This window comes from Triticum urartu, chromosome 4A (genome assembly GCF_056163025.1).
Source record: "Triticum urartu cultivar PI428250 chromosome 4A, HENAU_Tu73, whole genome shotgun sequence".
NCBI classification, from domain to species: Eukaryota; Viridiplantae; Streptophyta; class Magnoliopsida; order Poales; family Poaceae; genus Triticum; species Triticum urartu.
The window spans coordinates 2388546-2408805 of NC_141876.1; the positions used below are offsets into that span (position 1 = coordinate 2388546).

The 20260-nt window shown below is 43.0% G+C and overlaps 1 protein-coding gene, 1 long non-coding RNA gene and 1 pseudogene across 2 annotated transcripts; 1 reads left to right on the top strand and 2 right to left on the bottom strand.

The window, feature by feature from the left end:
* Positions 1 to 7142: 7142 nt before the first annotated feature.
* Positions 7143 to 10862, bottom strand: LOC125550128 (short-chain dehydrogenase TIC 32, chloroplastic). The gene is made up of 8 exons (XM_048713042.2): positions 10530 to 10862; positions 10211 to 10442; positions 9161 to 9240; positions 8823 to 8976; positions 8646 to 8724; positions 8144 to 8228; positions 7791 to 7837; positions 7143 to 7508 (listed from the first exon to the last, which is right to left on the bottom strand). The coding sequence occupies exons 1-8, from the start codon at positions 10639 to 10641 to the stop codon at positions 7347 to 7349; spliced, it is 951 nt and encodes a 316-aa protein (XP_048568999.2). The 5' UTR covers positions 10642 to 10862; the 3' UTR covers positions 7143 to 7346.
* Positions 10863 to 11152: 290 nt separating this feature from the next.
* LOC147974227 (uncharacterized) lies at positions 11153 to 13243 on the top strand (annotated as a pseudogene).
* A 4640-nt stretch (positions 13244 to 17883) lies between these two features.
* On the bottom strand, positions 17884 to 20119 carry LOC147974228 (uncharacterized). Its single transcript, XR_015600075.1, has 6 exons — positions 19797 to 20119; positions 19602 to 19681; positions 19322 to 19411; positions 19077 to 19155; positions 18422 to 18609; positions 17884 to 18278 (listed from the first exon to the last, which is right to left on the bottom strand). It is a non-coding gene; the product is annotated as an uncharacterized LOC147974228 (long non-coding RNA).
* Positions 20120 to 20260: the final 141 nt, after the last annotated feature.

The window sequence follows — 20260 nt, forward strand, 5'->3', positions numbered from 1 at the left end:
AATTATGTGTCCTGCAACTATATTCAAATTACTAGAAATTACTAATATTCGGAATACCTCATTATGGAATTTTTATATACATGTACTTATGCATGGAATTATTACTTGCTGGAACGTACTTAAGTTTTACATACTTAAGGAAGCTGGTCGACTATCAATGGAATACAATATACTATTCATATTGGAAAGACTACCTGGGTACACTGATGATTGGAAGGAGCTAAATCGTATAATTAGATTACAACCCTAATATTGATCTACGTAATTAAAAGAATTTACACTCTATTATGACGCGTTGCTCACAAGCGCGTGCTCCGGGGACAAAATGGGTAGAATCCGTTAAACAGACAAATATGATTGTGGTTGGTAATTTAATCTGGACTCTATCCCCGAAACTAGCTAGTGGAAAAGACTAGGAATCTTATATCTGTATAAGAGGTGAACTCTTTGAAAAGACAATATAAAAAGGTCCCTACCCCCTAGCCTTAGATATGCGAATTGTGAGCGGCACCACGAATAAGCGCAGAGGAATAGGGATAGACCGAAAACCCTAAATTCTAACAGCCATGTGCATAACTGATCCGATCCATCAGGCCAAAAACTGAAGTTGCCACCTCCCTCCCTTAAATCCATAGCAGAAAGTAAGTAAATTTGCAAGTTCATATGCGAAAAGAGGCCATTTTCTTGCCATCCCTTTTTAGATGCCAAATCCAAAAAAAAAAAAGCAAAACTTGTCATGCTATTTATGCTAAAAAGTAGCCGATCATGATGGACGCATGGCAAAATTTGTAAAAACTTGCCACCTGAAAAAAAACGACCTAGTAAAAAGAGTACAAACACACTGCTCAGTAGAATGATCACGCGGAACCTGCGTGCAACCTGAAGCTACCTCATTGGCTTCCCTACGAGGCTACGAGCATAACTCAACACAAAGCGGGCAAAAGCTTCTCACAATTAAGCCTGCAGGGAGAGGCCCGACTTACCCAGATGTTGGTGCCGAATTTGTAGTCTTTTTAGCAGAAATAAAAAAAAATTACATTCATACCTGTAGATCACCTATCGTGTAGGAGTATTTTCTTTCTTGCTAGGGATATCTGCGCTGCGTGAGTGCTTTGCTTCTGGAATTGGTTCGTGGGCCGGCGGGAATCCTAGGGCGGGGAACCGACCGGTAGGATCGAAACAGGTCACGTGCATGCATGCATGGTTCGACCGATCGACCACCGTTGGACGTATACGTACGTCCGTCCGGATCGATGCTTCCACCCGTCCCCAGGACTCAGTCATGCCATGCACTCGCACCACTCCAAACAACATGCATGCAACGTACACAAAGGGTACGTCGAAGCATCCAAGGTCAATCATGAACGCATGCATGCACGGTCAGCTCAGCTCTCAAACGGCTCGCTAGCTACATGCATGCATATGGGTATGGGTATCCGATGAAACGCTTCTTTGGTATGCATTCCTGCACGGTGCACCGACACCTGCGTTCGTAGCTAGCTTAAATTCAGCTGGAGTACGTAGCTAGTTTGCTTGCACTAGTTGTAGGTAGCACTCCACCGAGCTAGCTAGCAAAGCCATGGCGGCGTTACCACCGCCACTCCTCACGATCCCTGTCGACAAGCCCGCAGCCCCGGCCACGCAGCACAAGACCGACGACGGCTACCACACGCCCACCTCGCCGCCGTCTCAAGCCAAGATGATCTGCCCGCCGGCGCCGAGGAAGATGAAGCCACGCAAGAGGAGGAGGAGGAGGCAGCTGCTTGAGATGCCGCCGGAGGCCATCTCCTTCTCCGAGGAGGAGCTGGACGCGGTGTTCAGGGAGAGGACCACACCAGCGGCAGCAGTAGATCCTGCTCCTCCTCCTCCTCCTTCTTTCTCTTATTCTGGCAGTGCTGAAAGCGAAACGTCGACCACCAACGGCGGCAGCTGCAGCAAGAAGAGGAAGCGATAGATCAACTACGTACCGGTATATTATATATTGTAGCTAATGGAGTATATTTCTACCCCAGCTCCACTGATCTCTAGATAAAATACAGACCTTGAGTACCACCGTCCCGTCACAGGAGTTCAGGCCAGCTAGTGTTTTGTCTTGCTCTTAAATGAGTCAATTTGTACGAGTACAAAATTACATATATATCCCACACTAATTTGTACTCCCTGTGTCCCAAAATACAACTTTGTACTAAATCACCGACACTTATTTTGAGACCTAGGGAGTTCTACATATCATTGGGTTCTCCGGAAAGGCATTGGTTTTGCCACACACATTGTTTGTTTACATGTTTAGACGTTTAAGGTGGCTGTTGTGATGGTGCCAGAGGCATGTGACGGGCGTTGCTGTCAAGCTCAGAGATGTTCTGCTATCTTTTCAGTTTTGTCATGTCGGTTCTTACGTGACTTATATTTTGTTTTTTATGATATGAATGAGACGCGTATTACCATGCAAAAAAAATTCAAGACGGTCTGAAAAGAACAAGACATGTGATATATAAGGCCTCTTCCAATGCAAAGTTGTTTAGATGAGGTGCTAAATGCATTGAATAGCTTAGCAACTCAACTCCCTAATGCATAGGTGCTTAACTTGTTGTTGTTAAGCTCACTTTATTTAATAAGTTAGCACCTAAAGTCTTTCATGCATTGGTCAAGTTGTTTCATTTAAGTGGTTTGCCTAAATTCACGTGCTTCCCATTGATTCTTCATGGGATCACCAAAGTGCTCTCTCTCCTCCTTAATTGTTGTGCCATGTCATTTTTTCACCACACACGACCTATGATCGAAAGAGAAAATTTGTTCACCTCGACGAGGCGAAGAAAACTGATGTTGAACATTTTTTCATCTGAGATAATCTTTAGGGTCGAATCACTAGTGCCAAAATAGTGATAACTCGCACCATGTATCAGGCATGGGTGTATATGGGTGTGTGGTGTTGGGTGCCATATCTTTGTCATGGTCGGGCCGCATTGTGTTGGCTATAACTTTTTCATACGGCCTCAGATTGACATGATTCAAAAAGAAAATTCGTTTGCCTTGACGAGATGAATAATTTTCATGTAGAGCACCTTTTCATGTGAGGTCGTTATGGTTGCATAATTGGATGAACAGTACACCGACTTTCAGCACTCAGAGCACAATTCTGGCCCCCGAGACGAGCTCGGATGGAGATGACCCAAATATCAACATTGTTCATTTCGACGAAACGAAAACTTTTCATGTTGGGTACTTTAATTTTGAGGCGATCTCAATTGTGGTTTTTGCCATGCCAAAATCTGGTGTCAACACTCAGCAAAGTACAATTTGTTGGTACTGTCTTAGCAACATAGTGAGTAACTACAATACATATGAAAGAATAGTTTATCGGACCCAAGCAAGGGTTTGTGTTGAACATGCATAAGGCATGGAACATTGGTCCGTCGTCAGTACATCTTTACGATATAGTGAGCACCACCCAAAGAAAATGTGGCAGTGATGTTTTTCATGTGTGAGCAAGATATCGAGCAAAGTGTTATTTCTTGGTGTGGCCAACCCTAGTGGTCGAGCAAGGAGGACGAAGCCATAATACATTTGGATTCAATGGTGCAACAATAGTTCAAGCTTGATTAGCATCGATATAGAGGAGAAAATATCCAGAGAAGTTTGAGAGGAATATAAGATTTATGTATTTGTGTTTGAGATGGCAGGTGAATATTTTGATGTCTTGAGAAGAACATAAGACGAGTTAAGAAGTAGCAACAAGAACAGTATATTGTATAGGTTACGTTTTGTTTTGGTTCAGTTTCCATGCTTTGATGATGTCTCATGTTTAGTGAAATAATTTCCTCCGTAAACTCCTTCTGGTTTGAACAATCCAGTAGTTGATTAGGTAGGAGAGTTTTGTCTAATATACTTGTTCTGTAACACTGTTTATTTGACCACTGGCCTGAGTCAAACATTCTTCATTTGTCATCGCACGCACACTCTAGAGCATATTCCATTGAATCTAGCCTCATGGAAAATACATTTGTTTATGTTACGACGTTGGCATGCACTAATCCTATAGAAAATTCCTCCATTTTTTCCATGGTGCAACTAAAGAACTCGTTTTTTGATTCTTGTAGGATTCATTATGATACGTCATCTCAATCCTATGTTTTCTTCTTTACCGTCCCAGGACCAAATAGACCAGCTATTGAACCACATGATCAAACAATAAAGGCCTTTTCTATGAAAACCAAATAAAAGAGCAATGGCAATTACTTGAGGGCCCTAATAGATATTTTATGCACTCTATGCTTCCTATTTATTTACGGTCAAGATAAAAAAATCACAATTAACATATGTATATAGAGGCATATATATCAAGATTTTTTTAGACACATACGCTCTAGAGCTCTCTATTAATATGGCTCACTATTAATATATTTAAAGATGCCAAAACAATTGCAAATGTATAAAAACGCAATTAACATATGTATATATATAATGGTACGTACTAATTCACTAAGAAAGATTTAGTGCAACCAATATTTTCTTACCAAGCTTATAAATACAATTTTATGAAACAAAAACATATTTTTTTGCTGAAAAAACACAATTTTAATTTAGGGAAGTATACTTCTTTTAATGTTTCGAAGATAGTAACCACGGACGCCTAATAGGGAAGTAAAACAGATGTCGAAATTGTGACCTATGTCATTGTCTTTAAAATTCTAATAGCACGATCATATGGTAAATTGTGCTGAATATAATATAATTTTTAAGAATAAAAATTTTATGTTCATAAATAAATCAAAATAATTAAAAAAGCTTAGTATAAATAGCCAACAAAAACTAGAGAGTTCTCTCACAAAGAAAAGATAATAGAGAGATATCATATAGCGAAAGATAAAGAACTGTTTGATTAATAAGTAACATAAATTATGAGGTACCAAAAGATATGTCAATGATTATCACTGAGTGTAATTTCATTCATGATACATTTTATGCCAGGCTTGATGTGGTCCGGCAAGTCCAGTCCTTAACTAAGCCTCGCTTTGGACCAGTCGGACCTAACTATCCAGTGGGTCCTTTTTTGAGGATCGGTCTGACAGCACCCCAGCTCGGTGAGGACCAAGAGGACCAAAATGATCGCTGTTGTTTTGGATTTTAAGCATAAGTGGAAGATAGTTAAAGAACGAGAGGAACAAACAACTTGATTGATTTCTTGGGAGCAGAACATGCATGTTAGCCGAAAGGTCATGTATGAACCCTGGTTGAGCTGTTTGCTCGATCCTTTTCATACAACCTGGTTATTTTTAAAGGGCAGCTGCTATATGAAGCAGTGGAAGGACATCTCCAATGCTAGGCGCCAGTGGTTGATGCTAGGATTTATTTCATGATACCAGTTACGTTAGTTATTCCGAGCGCCCGGTGACGCATCGATGTCAATAGATGCATCGAGCGCTTGCTCGTTTCCTGGGCACACGAGTAAAGAAATGGGGAGCCGGGACTACTTATTTAGAGCCCATGATTAGTGCCGAGCATTGGAGGAAAATGCGCTTAGTTATCTTTATAATTTCTGATGTTTTTTTACTATAAGCAGCTGCATAAGAGTCTAGCATTGTAAATGCTTGATTTTTTTTGTAAATACGAGAGCATCGGCATTTCTACAGCGGATGGACGAGAAGTTGCATGGGTGGGCAAGAAGTTTATCCAGAGGGGCTTTTTCAATCCAATGCAATTGGAGAGATGTCTTCTGCTAAGCGGCTGAGCAGGGAGGGGCACTTGTTATCAGATGTGGAGATATGGCTACAACGGACACTCAAGAAGAAAACCTTGGCCTAGCCTCTTTGCACAAGACGATCTTGCGCCAAAACTCTCGTCTGCTATGGCTACGGGATGACGATGCGAGCACTTCCTTCTTCCACTTGCATGCTCCTCGAAACAGGCTCCTGCCCCGCTTTATAAATAAAGCAAAAAACACCAAGAATACATGGTGGAATGATACAATGTGGTGAGGAGGTCCTCTGAGACAGCAGATCCTAGATAACATGCCAACATAACCCCACGCGACTAAGCTGCCGACACACTAGCACAAGACTAACAGATTATTACGCCATGACACGGCCTAGGTCCCCTAGCTAGCCTCCATGACAGCGCCCTCAAGACGGGAACGCGAGCACCGCCGCTGCCGAGCCCGAGGTGGATAAAGCTTTTCACCTGGAAACTGTGACACGAAGAGAAGAACACGGCGACGTCTTCCACTTGCATGCTAGCGACGATGGAATCACGTGCTCAAGCTGCACGACGGCACGGTAAAGGCCTCCTCTCAAGAGGCCATGGATGAGTTGGCGGTCTCCTATTTTGCGGGCATGTTGGGGGTTCCGGTCCAAAGCACACACTCCATTAACATTGACCACATCGAATTTTCGGCAATCTATCCCATGCCATTGGAGTTCCCTTTCTCTGACAAGGGTATTTGGGAGGTGGTTCATGGGTTGCTGCCCGATAAGGCACCGGGGATTGACTGCTTCTCGGCTAGGTTCTATCAGGTTTGGTGGTCCACGATTAAAGTGGTGGTAATGCATGTTGTGCGCGCCTTCAACAATGCAGACGGCATGGGTTTTGAATGCCTGAATGAGGCTTTCAACACTCGCGTCCCCAAGTGCGACGGAGCTACGTACGGATATCCAGGATTATCACCCTATGAGTTTGATCCACAGCTTTGCCAAAATTCTTGCCAAGGCGAGGGCCTCATACATAGCTTTCCCCTTTTTCGCTGCCAAATTTGATTGCGCGCGCCTAATTGAAGTGCCTTCGTTGGGGGACGATCGATCATGGACAACTTCATGCTTGTGCAAGCATCTACCAGATCATTGCACTACCGCCGGGTAAAAGCGGCGACGCTCAAGGTGGACACGGCAAAGATCGACTTTCTGACTTAGTCTCTTGGCCATTCCTCCTTGAAGTTCTTCAAAGGCACTATCAGATCATTGCACTGCTCGCTCTACGTCCTCATCAACGAGACGACGGTGCCAATGAGGCTTTCCGGCACGGGCACGGACTACGGCTTCCCACATGCCCTTCATCCTTGTCATGGGTGTTGTGTCAGTTTTGTTCTGAACGGCGTCCCAGTGCCGCTTTTATATTTCTTTACAGAGGGATTATATTAGGACAAGATTCCATCACAAGATAACAAAAATTTCATTTCTTTCTTGGTGCAGCAGCAGCATACCCTTCCATTCCCTCCCATCCCACCACACTTCAATTCAGAGACCTCAATTCCTTCCTCTCTACAGGAGTAGTATTTTGCTACAACTACCGTCGACTAGTCTCTCAAAGTCTCTTGTGTACATTACATTACAATTACACGAGTAGAGCAGAGTATATCAGGCTACGACGAGGTCGAGGGTGTAGTCCCACAGCTTCTTCCCCAGCTCTGCGTCCTTGGCCTTGTCGCTCGGCTCGTACAGGTTGCTGTCGCTCCAGTACTTCCCCGACACCCCCTTCGCGTCCGGGTGCAGCGCCACGTAGCACTGCGTCGCAGCCCCCTGTCGTTCCAATTCCCAAATCCAAACCAAATCAAAATCACCCCAAGAGATCCTAGTTACTAGTATATCAAACAAAAAGGTCCAGCCAAGCCAGATTTCTTCTGCACACTGACTTTCAACAGACTCCCGTTAACAAATGATGATCTCTACATCTTACATTATGGGACAGAGGGAGTACATCGCTAAACATAGGAGGAGAAGACCGACAAAATCATACTCCTATATCAAACTACTGTAAAATGGACCCCTGTGAAGACGACTGAACATAGTGCAAAAGTGTACCTGTTTAGCGTTCTTCAGCACCAGTTTACCAAGCGTCCGATGGAGAACTGCACACGACAAAAACAAGTCATCATGATATCGCTCACTCCAGTTTCAAAAGCCCCGCTGGACTCGACCATAGAGATATGATTTCAACCAACAAAGCAAATGTATCATTTTATTAGTTTAATATAGCAGATTGCGGTTATTTGCATCGGTTTGATTGCTGTCTGCCATTTCTGACACGCTGTTACATTTACTGCGTTTCCATTTTTGGTGCTGCAGCCCACAGGTGCCATGAGTTATGTAAAGCAAGAAGAAACGTGAAACAAGGAGATTTCTTGGATGAAAACAGGAGCACTGCATGATATTACCATCTATGATGCTGTGGTGGCGAAGAAGGTTCGTGATGATAGATCCAGGATGCAGAGAGTTTGCAGTGATGTTAACACCCTCTTCCTGTTATCGACAAAATGTTTCTTGCATCATGAATCATAATTTGACGCTCAATCAAAGCTACATATCATACTGATACAACTCTGAAAACAGACAAAACCCGTTATTAAGAGCAGACAGTTCAGCTTTCAGACAATGGGTTTGGATGCATATTGTTTGCCGACAATTTCAGACCCAGATAAACAATGAAAGAAATGAAATCATGCAACGAAGATCGCGTTGTGTGGAACAACAGCTCAGGTCTCTTTTGTTTCAGCAAATGCTGTGATTTTAGAGTATAGCTGCAAATTGATGATTCTTGCTAGCACAAGTACTACTATTGGAACAAACATGCATGAACACAGATCTAACAAACACGAAATAATACAAAGCAAGGCAGGATGCAACGTCAGAACCACAAAATCTAACAAATGGACAAACCTTAAACCTCCTGGCAAGTTCATTGGCGTGTAAGATGTTGGCAAGCTTTGACTGCCCATATGCTGCGATGGTGCTATACCTGCACGACGCAAGGTTGAAACAGCAAGTGACTCTCGTTTGTCTTGAAATAACGTAAATGGTACGGGGAAACATAATGACTGCACGGAAATTACATACTCTTCCTCATCATTCAGTTTGGCAAAACGGATGCCTTCCTTGTATGCAAACCTGTGCCCCTCTGACGAAACATTAACAATTCTTCCTTCCACGTTTGATTCACGAGAGGTCTTCTTCATGGTCTCCAGCAGAAGATGTGTCAAAAGAAAATGCCCTGAATATTATGACACGAGAGTTAGGTGAAACAGAAATGAACTAGAAGGGTCAGGTGAAGTAGAAACTGCAAGCTCGCAACTGTCTGCAAACTTGTTTAAATGAAGTGTTTCTGTATCAGGGTATGTTAACTGGGTTCATCAGCTAGTCAAGTCGATGGGATGGGAGTTTGTTTGTAATCATACCGACATGGTTGGTTGCAAACTGCATCTCGATGCCATCCTTTGAGAGGGTGAAAGGAGTCGCCATTACCCCTGCGTTGTTGCTGCCAGCAAGAGAAAGCATCATGTATGTAATCAGGGAACGCCGTGAGCTATCAATTATACAAGTAGTACATGTGAACAAATGTGCAATGATGAAAAGTACTAGACTTAAATACACGAGTCGTTTGCTTATCCAGGATTAAGCGTCGCGGTGCAGGAAGTGGCATAGCTATATATGTAAGTACGTCGCCAGCCTGACTAACTCATGTTGGGACCCCTCCTGCTAGTTCCATTTCATGTTACAGGACCGCCATAATTCCTTACAGATCAATCAACCCATCCATGAAATGAAACTGACCGTTCCTATAACATGGTTCAAACTAGGGGTCCTGGAACCTGGATTAAATCAGTACAGTCGCACCATTGTCGCAGTAGTTGTAGTAGCAGGCAGATATCTGAGGTTGAATATAGGTGAAATCGCATTAAATCTAGCAGCACAACCTCTAACTGATAGTATGACCAAGCTAGCTCGTCTGTACTGTATGATTGAAGGTACTCCCTCCGTTCCGAATTTACTTGTCGCAGGTATGGATGTATCTAGATGTATTTTAGTTCTAGATACATCCATTTCTGCGACGAGTAATTTGGAACGGAGGGAGTAGTAAGTAGTAGTGTCTGGTGGTGAAATTCTAAACCAATTACCCCTCCATGAAATTCCCCAGCCTTTAGCCTCCTTAGAATCTGGAAATCTGCAAGGCTGTCCATGAGTTGAGGATAATGACCACAATGCCTTTTTTTTCTCCCACCCTGTGAAACTTTGATACACTGATCTATCCATGAGTTGCAGCATTTATATTCCAACTAACAGCATGTTACAGTCCAAGTTGGAGTACCCCAGGAATTAATCAAACCTGCTCAATGTTGCTGTTGTGCTACCTACTCAAGTACCTGAACCTGAACCCCTGTCTGAACCTTAACTATCAAGTTAAGTGCTTTTCGCATGATTGGAAGTAGAGTAGAATCGAGGCTTACATGAGGATGTTGAGGGGGAGGCCCCTGGCGGCGAAGTCGACGGCGAACTTGCGGACGGATGCCAGGGAGGAGAGGTCCAGCTCCATCAGGTCAAGGCTGGCGGCGGGGGTCTCCGCCAGGACGGCCTGCCGCACGGCCTCTGCGGCGGAGAGGTTGCGGACGGCCATGACGACGTGCGCCCCGCGCGCCGCCAGCACCCGAGCCGTCTCCGCGCCGATCCCGCTCGACGCACCTGCCAGCGGCATGGCAGGGAACCGATTCAGCGACTCGAATCAGATGGAACGAGGGAGGGAGGGGCAAAGGAGGGGTAGGTAGGTACCGGTGACTATTGCGGTGAGGCCGGCTGCGGAGACGCCGGCGGTGACCTGGTCGGCGGTGGATGCCCAGGAGAAGCCCGAGGCGCCCTTGCGGCTGAAGATCCAAGGCAGCATCTTTTCTTCTTCTTCTTCTTCTTCTTCTTCTTGTCCGACGAACGGAATGGAATGGAATGGGTGAATCAAATCAAGCAGAGACGGCGGGCGGCCGGCCGGCGGAGAAGAAGAAGAATAAGAAGAGCAAGGAAGGAAGGAAGGAGTCCACCCCTGCAGTCTTCTTCTTCTATGCAACGACGGACACAATGCCCTGGTCAGGCATTTTTTTCCATACAAATTTTCCATCCTATTTCTACCCCATGAAAAAGACTGCTCATTCATTTCTCCCTATATAAAAGTGAACTAGACACATCTAGTAGTATATTATTCACCTAATGAATCAAGTGTGCATGCCAACGGGCACATACATGCCAACGGGCACGATTGAGAGTGATATTGCCCTGAAAGTTGTAAAATATTACCCATCGATGCCACTTAAAAACGTTACACACAGGGGAATCGCCGACCTGGGCCGGCCCATTCAGTAGGGACCTCCTATACTGGATTTGCTATAAAAAAGGAAGTCAGGCCAAGCCTACCGTGAAACCCTAGGCCCACACACAATCCCTCCATTCCTCACAGAAAAAGAGGCAAGAATCCCCCCTCCGCCGCCAGCCATGCCGTCGTTCCAAGGCTGGATAGATCTGCCGCCGGAGCTCCTCTGTCGCGTCGCCGATGGCCTCGACGACCTCAGGTTCTACACCAGCGTGCGTGGCACCTGCACGGCGTGGCGTGGCGTGCTCGCGCCGCCCGCGCCATCGCTGCTCGTCCTCCTCCGCGACGACGCCACCAGACGTCGGCACGCCGCCATCGTCTCGCTCCCCGCGCACCACTCCTTCGGCCTCAAGGCAATCCCCTCAAGCTCGTCCTGCCCCAACGCCTCGCCCCCGATGCGCGGCTCCTTCGAGTTCACGGCCACCTACCCGATTAGGAGCTGCCTCGGTTGCGGAGGTGGGTGGCTTGCCCTCTCCGTCTACCTCTACGACGGCCAAAGCCTGCTCACCCTCTTCCACCCAGTCACCGCCGCCGAGATCCTCCTACCGCCGCTCATCTACGACACCCGCTTGCTCTCCAAGATCGTCTTCGCGCCTGACCCTGCTAGGGACGACTTCGTCGCGGCCACCATCTGCGACATCGATAGGCTCGCCTACGTCACCGCGGGGGCCAGGAGGTGGGCCGTCCCTGACCGCGTCCGTCTTGCCACCGGAGACCAGCTCGTCGATGTCGCCTACCATCAAAATGGTCAAAATGGTATGGTTTACTGCCTCACTCGATTGGGAATGTTTATGTGCTCCGCCTACCGGAACGCCACCGCCGCGAACCCGTCACCATCGAGGACCGGACATCAGCAGAGGATCTTGTAACGCATAACAGGCGCATCATTCAAATGCACAATGTCGGATCGGATCTGAACGCGCCGGCTAGCGTGCAACCACTACTCTTTTCTTCGGTGAGCAGTTTCAACCCACTGTACGTAGCTGTTTCGGATTTCACGAGTGCCAAGAACCTGGTGTTCTGCAATGGCAACCTGTACCAGATCTGGAGGAATGCTAGTTGTACCGTCACTTTGCATCCGGCGGGAGGCAGTCATCGCCGTATAGAGGAGGATGAAATATTTGTTCTCAAGTATAATCCCCGACGCAGGCCTTGCTGGGACGCGGTGGCTGACTTGGGGGGATACTCGGTGTTTGTTGGGAGGAGCAATGCGGTGTCAATGCATGCCGAAGGTGTTCCAGGGCTCAAGGGTAACTGTGTCTACTGGATAGGTGGGAGAGGTAGGGATCAAGGCATGGTCTTTGACATGGGGACCGGGAAATCTACACCTTGCCTTTCCTCTACGGCCGGTGTCGTTCCGGGGCCTCTACAGTGCACATTCTGCTGGTACTTTCCGAGGGAGGTAGTGAATAACTGCAATACAAATGAATTAGGTGTTTATGGGACCCGAGCAAGGGTTCGGGCTCAACGTTCACAAGACATGTCACAATGATGTGTCGCCAAGATAGCTTGGTGACATAGTGAGCACCACCGGCCTGGAAGTGATGTTTATCATGCATGACAAGAAATCTTGCAGAGTGTAATAGCTTGTTGTGTCCAAGCCTGGTAATAAGTGAGGAGGACAAAGACAACCCACTTTTCAACCCAATAGAACTGATGGAAGGATTACATTTGCAGCCAATGGTACAAACAATTTTTGAAGCTTCATTAGCAGCCAATGAAAGGGAAAAGGATGGTGAGAAGTTTGAGAAGAACAAAAGATTTGTGTGTATTTGTGTCTGAGATGATCAATGTCTTGAGAAGAATACATAATAATGGTATGTTGTGTTGGTTTAGTTCCCATGCTTAGATTATGTCTCATGTTCAGTGAAATAATTTGTTCTATAAATTCCTTGTTGTTCCAATAATTCAATAGCTAGTTAGGTAGTAGAGTTTGGTATAATCTTCCAGCTCGATCAGCGCCAAACCTTGGCACAAGTCTTGGGCGCTGCTGAAGTAGAAAAAAGCATAAATGAGTTCTTCCACATAATATTTCCAGGAAACAATGGTTTATCATGGTGATCCTGAGTACTACCTCTGTGTTAAACCACTCCTATTTTTTATGGCACGAGTTTATACTATAGAAAGCTTCTTATAGATGTTATGGTTATTATGGAAACCAAGACTTATTCAACATTGTTGCAGGGAAGCATAGGTAGCTGACAATATCTTTTGTGTGGTGAGTCGTTTCACTAAAGGAAAGCCAGGTCCTTAATTATATCACCCCTTGAGCCCATATTCGACAATATGCAGCACTATTCTTGGAAATAAAATATAATTCATAGTTTACATTGGAATAATTGTGTCCGAAAAGTGTGCCCCTTGTTCAACAGTCTTCTATGCAACAACACAACGCAGTATGCAGGTGGGGCCCACCCACCAGCCCAGCCCTAGTCATGCATTTTTTTCCATACAAATTTCCATCCTATTTCTACCCCATGAAAAATACTGCTCATTCATTTCTCCCTATATAAAAGTGAACTAGACACATCTAGTATATTATTCACCTAATGAATCAAGTGTGCATGCCAACGGGCACATACATGTCGGTCGGGAAACACGTTGTCATCGCCCGTGGTGGTGGTGGAGATGACTTGGTGATGCGCCGAAAAGGAAGTAGCCGGCCCGTTGCAGCCCGTCTGTTGTGGGCGTCCGTGTCTAAGTCACAAGATCCTCAAGAACCTTACCACCCCCTTCTTCAGTGCAGGTTCTTAATGTACGCTCTTACATACATACGCGATGTTAATGAGGCGGGGTTGGTAGGCAAAGTGGGGCTTGCGGCAATCGGTGAGGATCACAAGTGAGACGAAGTCATGCGGGCCTTGTACAAGGCTTTCGAGAAGGAGTTTTGGTCACAACGAGACATAGGTACCATCATAAACCGGTTTTCTCTTTGTTTGCCATTGATATCAGGCGATACTACAAAGAGGAGTCCTGATGAGTTCATAAGGGATGGACCTAGCAGTTCTCACCTCTTTTGGTTGGGCTTGAGAAAGCTTCTAAGGCATGTCGTGTCATCTGGAGCGATTTCCAATTACTATGTCCTTCATGGAGGGGTAGTGCCTTGCCAGGCGGGTATCCCCCTCTGAGTAGAACTATTGTTCGTCACCAACCCAAGAGTAACATCCCCTGGTTTTGTGGAATTCCTTATACTTTAGGTGTAGTCCACATATCCCTCGAGTCCCTTCCATATTAGTTGGGTAGAACGTTCCATTTATAATTCACTTTTTGAGAAAATGATATGCATCTATTATAAAGATTCATCAGAAAATACAAAAACACCTCAATAAAAAAATACATATGGGTCCCTGTACCACCAACCACTACCGCCGCCAGAATGATCTGTCGATGAGCCGCTATCGCTTCTCCCTAGTGGAGTTGGTATGACCTTATCGATGACAACTAGGAAGTCTGGGCTGAAAAAAGACACGGCGCGCCTGTTTGGGCAGGTCCATGCCCGGACGGACAGTTTTTAAATTTTGCTTCTTATTTTTCGTTTTTTCCGTCTTTATATTTTTCTACTTCAAATAATTTGGGAATTCAAAATAGTTTCAATTTTTTTAAAAAATGACAATTTTGAAAGCAAATGTTTGTGGATTGAGAAAATGTTTGCATTTTTTAAAAAATGTTCGCATATTCAAAAATTGTTCGCAATTCTAAAAACAAATGTTCGGGAAAATAATGTTCATGATTTTTAGAAAAATGTTTGTATATTTACTTTTTATAATGAAATTGAACAAAATTTTACCAATTCAAAAACTGCTCATGACTTACAGAATAGTTTACTAATTCACAAATTGTTCGTTGTTCAAAAAACAATCATACATTTCAAAAAAAATTCGTTAAATAAAAAAAATGTTCTGAATTAAAAAAATTGTTCCACCAATTTCCAAAAAAATGTTTGTCAATTTGAGAAATTTCGCCTATTCAAGAAAAATGTTTGCAAATCATATAAAATGTTCATGAATTCAAAAAATGTTTATGATTTAAGGAAATGTTCAAAAAACTATTAAATTGTTCATAATTTCAGGCATGTTCACGAGTTTATATTCATGATTTCGCAAAAATGAGACTGATAGTGTATCTCAGTGATGCTGCAAAATATGGGCAGGACCATTGGAGATTTTGATTTTTTTCTCAAGTTGGAACCTACAGGCTGTTTTTCTAGTCTATACCTAATAATAACAAAGCTATTGCTTCTGGCGGTACATCGTGGATATTTCCCTCAAAGTTGCAAAATATTACCCACCAATGCCACTTAAAAACGTTACACACAGGGGAATCGCCCGCCTGGGCTGGCCCATGCAGTAGGGACCTCCTATACTGCGCTCTGTGAGCTGCGAGAAGACACAGGGCGCCCATTCGGGCCAGCCATTGTCCGGGTGGCCTGTTTTCTAAATTTCGTTTTTATTTTTTATTTTTCTCTTCCGTTTTCCTTTTTTCTACTTTAAATAATTTAGTACTCCAAAAAATTCTGAAAATTTAAAAAAATGAGAATTTTGAAATAAAATGTTCAATACATCATAAAATTGTTTGTGTATTCAAAATATGTCCGTGATGTTGTAAAAAATGTTTGCTTATTCAAAAAATGTTTGAATTTGGAAAATAATAAAAAAAATGATTTTCTTAAAAGTTCGTGCATAAATTTTTTGATAAAATTGGACAAAATTTGGTCAATTCAATAAATTTTCATGAATGGAAAAATTTCTAGAATTAAAAAATTGCTTGTTAGTTAAAAAATAGTTTACTCATTCATAAAATGTTCGCTGATTCAAAAAATGATCATGCATTTAAAAAAATGCTTGTCAAATAAAAAATGTTCGTTAATTTCCAAAATTGTTCCACCAATTTTCAAAAAAATGTTCGTTGATTCAAGGAAGCTGTTTAAAAAATGTTCACAATTTACTAAAATTGGAAATAGTATAATATGTTGAAGAATTCAATTTTTTTCTTGATTTTGGAAAATTAAAAAAATTTGTAAAAGTGTTCACGATTTCAAATATGTGCACGAGTTTAAAAAAATGTTTGTGATTTCACGATATTGTGAGTGATATTGTATCTCGGGGGTGCAACAAAATGTGGTCATAGCCATTGAAGATTATGATTTTTTTCTTCTTCCGTTGCAAAGCACAGGCCCTTTTGCTAGTAATAATAATTATAAGAAAGAGGTTATTGCTTCTGTCCGTTCGTCCAAAAAAATACCCCTAAAGTTGCTATAAATTACCCACTATGCCACCCATAAGTGAATAAAACAATTCAAATTTTCTTTTCAAAGTCGTCGCCACGCTGTTTTATAGATGTGATACCAATATAAATCACAGACGCACAAGCACCATAGTGGCTAACGCCTAGCTTTTCTAGCCAGGAGACCGGTGTTTGATCCCTAGGTTCCACACTTTCCCCTCCATTTTTCATGCATGTCCTCACATATGCGTTCATGCACCGGCCCATGTGAAGGGCTTGACTCCCTTGTTCTTTTTAATTTAGTTTTTTTGTCTTTTCTTCCTTCTATAAACTAATTCGGGATTTCAAATTTTCAAAGTTGCGAGTTTCCAAAAAATGTTTGAGAAATCATAAAATCTATGTGAATTCAAAAAATGTTCAGGAAATCATAAAAGTTTTGTATATTCAAAAAATGTTGTAGTTTTGTAAAACTGTTCGCAAATTATAAAAAAAAATCATGATTTGGAAAAAAATGGTCAAGAAATAAAATCATGTTCATCATTTTGGAAAAATGATCATGTATTCAAAACATAGTTGGGAATCTGAAAAAAAAATGTCCATGAAATTTTAGAAAATGTTCACAAAAAATAAAAAAACACAAAATTTAATTTTTGTTCCTTATTTTTTTATCATCGTTTCAAAAAAATTTGTCAAGAATTTTTTTTTCATGGATGTCAAAAAATGTTCGTGATTTTTTTGAGTAAATCCAATTTTTTTAAAAAAATTGGTTGTCGATTCGATAAAATGTTCACCAATTCAAAAGTCTTTCGGGGTCTTTATATGTCTAGGCACTAGGAGTAGTTCGTGGTCGATGAGATTTGTTTTAATGTTTTAAATATTTCCTTACGCAACATAATGACAAGTGTGGCGTGTAGTGGCAAGCTCATAGCCTTGGGATTTACCACGTCGAATGCATTTTGATCACGTGGACATCGCGGCCATCATTACCGAGGGTAGGAAGAAAAATAAGTGGCAACATGATAAGCCACCATGTTAAAATAGAGGACACTCGATCATATGTCAGGATATCGAGTCATACTTATTTTGCTAGCGCATAATTTTTTTTGTCTCCCATTGCAAAACACGGACGTACCATGTATGAAAAAGAAAAGAAAATAGACATGTCGGAAAGATTATGAGCACACACGTTGGTCGAAAAGTTGGTGCTAAGGGCCTATTTGGTTTCAAATAAGTCACCAACTTATAAGTCGAAAAGTGAAAAAAATGACTTATTTTGCCAAACAGACCCAACTTAGTGGTACGCCGAAAAGGAAGTAGTCAACCGGTCCCAGCCATTCTGTTGTGGGGGACGACCTCAAGAACCTTATTGGCCCTTGCACGGTGCAGGCTTTGGGAGGCACTAAGACGGGGTTTGTACTTTGGGAGGCATTTGTCTTGTGCGAGTGCGGGTGTAAGGCTTTCAAGGAGCACTGGTGGCCATGATGAGATTAGCCATACACATCATCATAAAATGATTCATTCCATGTGTTTAGCACTGCACTGATATTGGGCAATACTACAAGAGGATTGCCGTAGCTTTTGTTAGGCTCTAGGATAGCCTGTGTTGTCCTTCTTCATGACAGGGTGGTGCCTTGCTATACACGAATACATCTCCGAGTAGAACTATTGTTCCCCACCAATCTAAGGGTAACATCCCCATGTTTTCTTTTTTTTTCAGAACGAACGCTCAAGCAGAGCCCGGCTTTGAATTAACAAAGCCATCAACTGGCCAGGAATTACAGTTGCCCATACAACGAGAAAGAAAAAACAAAGAAACATCCCCTTGTTTTCTGGGTTTCCTGATACCAATGTATGCCTTCCACAGTGATTGGATAGACCGTTTGAAATGACCTGTAGTTCAGAAGAGAGCGGGGATTGTTTTTCGATTATGCGTTGCATTCCTGCATACAAAATTGGAGCGAACTTAAAACTTTTAACTAAACTTAAATGAATTTGATCAAATTACAAATCTGGGCATGACCTTTGTTCAATACTAGAGTTGTGATTCACAGTTTAAGAATGGGCTGAGCATTGTGAAGCTTACAGAGATCAGCTTCCCTGGTAGGGTATTGGAGATTGTCGATCCCGAGCTGCTACAGGAGTTGGAGCCTTGCCAAGAAACTCCAGTGGCCATGAAGGAAAATGGTATGCACACTTTGCTATCTATGCTAAACGTTGGCCTTTGCTGCACCAAGCAAACTCCGGGTGAACGAATCAACATGCAGGAGGTTGCTGCCAAGTTACGTCGAATCAGGGATGATTATCTCAGAAGCTGTTCTGTTGCTTCAGTAGTACGTATTAGCTCCTTTGATTAAAAGGAATTTTATAGGATTTTTGGAGGATTGAAATCCTTAGGATTTTTTCCTATGATGGTCCTTTGATTCATAGGATTGAATCCCATAGGAATTTTTCCTGTGGAATCTTTCGTACTACATTTCATAGGAAATCTAACATCCACTCCAACCTCTTTTTACAATTCCTTTGTTTTTCCTATGCCATCAAACACTCATTGCTAATCCTATAGGATTCAAGTCGGCATGCCACTTCAATCCTATATTTTTCCTATTCCTATGTTTTCAAAATCCAACGAATCAAAGAGGCCCTAATATAGATTAGTACTTTTGGAGAAAGTCAAGCGGTGAACGCTATGTTTTCGTCTTACATTGAAAAAGAAAACACTTCGACAGAACGTGGCATACCTTAAATGTCCTGGCAAGTTCATTCGCATGTAAAATGTTTGCAAGCTTCGGCTGCCCATATGCTGCAATGGTGTTATACCTGCACGACGCAAGTTTGAAACAGCAAGTGACTCTCATTTGTCTTGAAATTATGTAAAAAAAATCAGAAAGGAGGATAACCCCCGGCCTCTCCATCAAGCGATGCATACAGCCATCGTCTAGTAAATAGCAGGGGAAAACATAATTACTGCACGAAAATAACATACTCTTCCTCATCATTTAGCTTAGCGAAACAAATGCCTTGTATGCAAACCAGTGCCCCTCTGACGAAACATTAGCAATTCTTCCTTCGATGTCTGTCAAAAGAAAATGCCCTGAATATTATGACATGAAGAGTTAGGTGAAGCAGAAATGATCTAGGAGGGTTAATTAGGTGAAGTAGAAATCTCAAGTTTGCAACTTGTTGAAATGAAGTGTTTCTCTATAAGGGTATGTTAACTGGCTCCATCAGCTGGTCAAGTAGCACATGGAAGTTGGTAATCATACCGGCATGTTCAGTTGCAAACTGCATCTCGATGCCATCCTTTGTGAGGGAGAAAGGAGTGGCCATTACCCCTGCATTGTTGCTGCGAGGAAAAACAATAGTTAATCAGGGGACACGATGTAGCTATTATTGTTCTTGAAACAGAAATACACTAGTTCAGATTACTAAAGAAAGGTACAATACACGATGTAACATACTCTTGTATCCAGGATCAAGTGATGTCTGCGCAAATACTTGACTAATACTATGATCTTGCATCCGGAACACCAGCACTGTCATACCGACTCTAGAGGGAACTGTTCCAAACCCTTCCATGAAATTTCCCATGCCTATAGCCTCCTCAAAATTGGGAAATCTGGACGATTGTCCCTCAATTCAGGACTGAAGGTATCGCCACAATATATTTTCTCTACCCTGTGGAGCCTTCCTACACATAGTCCAACCAACATGTTATATATGGTCCAAGTTGAGGTACAAAAGAAACCCTGAAATTAAATTGGTTCGATGTTGAGTTGTTGACAGAAACCTGCAGAAACTGTCAAGTTGCAGCCAAACTGATGTGCCATCTCGCTGAACCTGAACCTGAACCAAAGTGCATACCTGAACCTGAATTTGTGCTGGCGGCGGGGGTCTCGGCGAGGACGGCCTGGCGCACGGCCTC

Coding starts and splice junctions, on each gene's coding strand:
- LOC125550128 (XM_048713042.2), bottom strand. CDS start 10,641: ATGCTGCCTTGGATCTTCAGCCGCAAGGGCGCCTCGGGCTTCTCCTGG. Junction 8,977..9,160: donor GTTTGCAACCAACCATGTCG/GTATGATTACAA, acceptor CATAATATTCAG/GGCATTTTCTTTTGACACAT. Junction 8,725..8,822: donor AAACTGAATGATGAGGAAGA/GTATGTAATTTC, acceptor TGCGTCGTGCAG/GTATAGCACCATCGCAGCAT.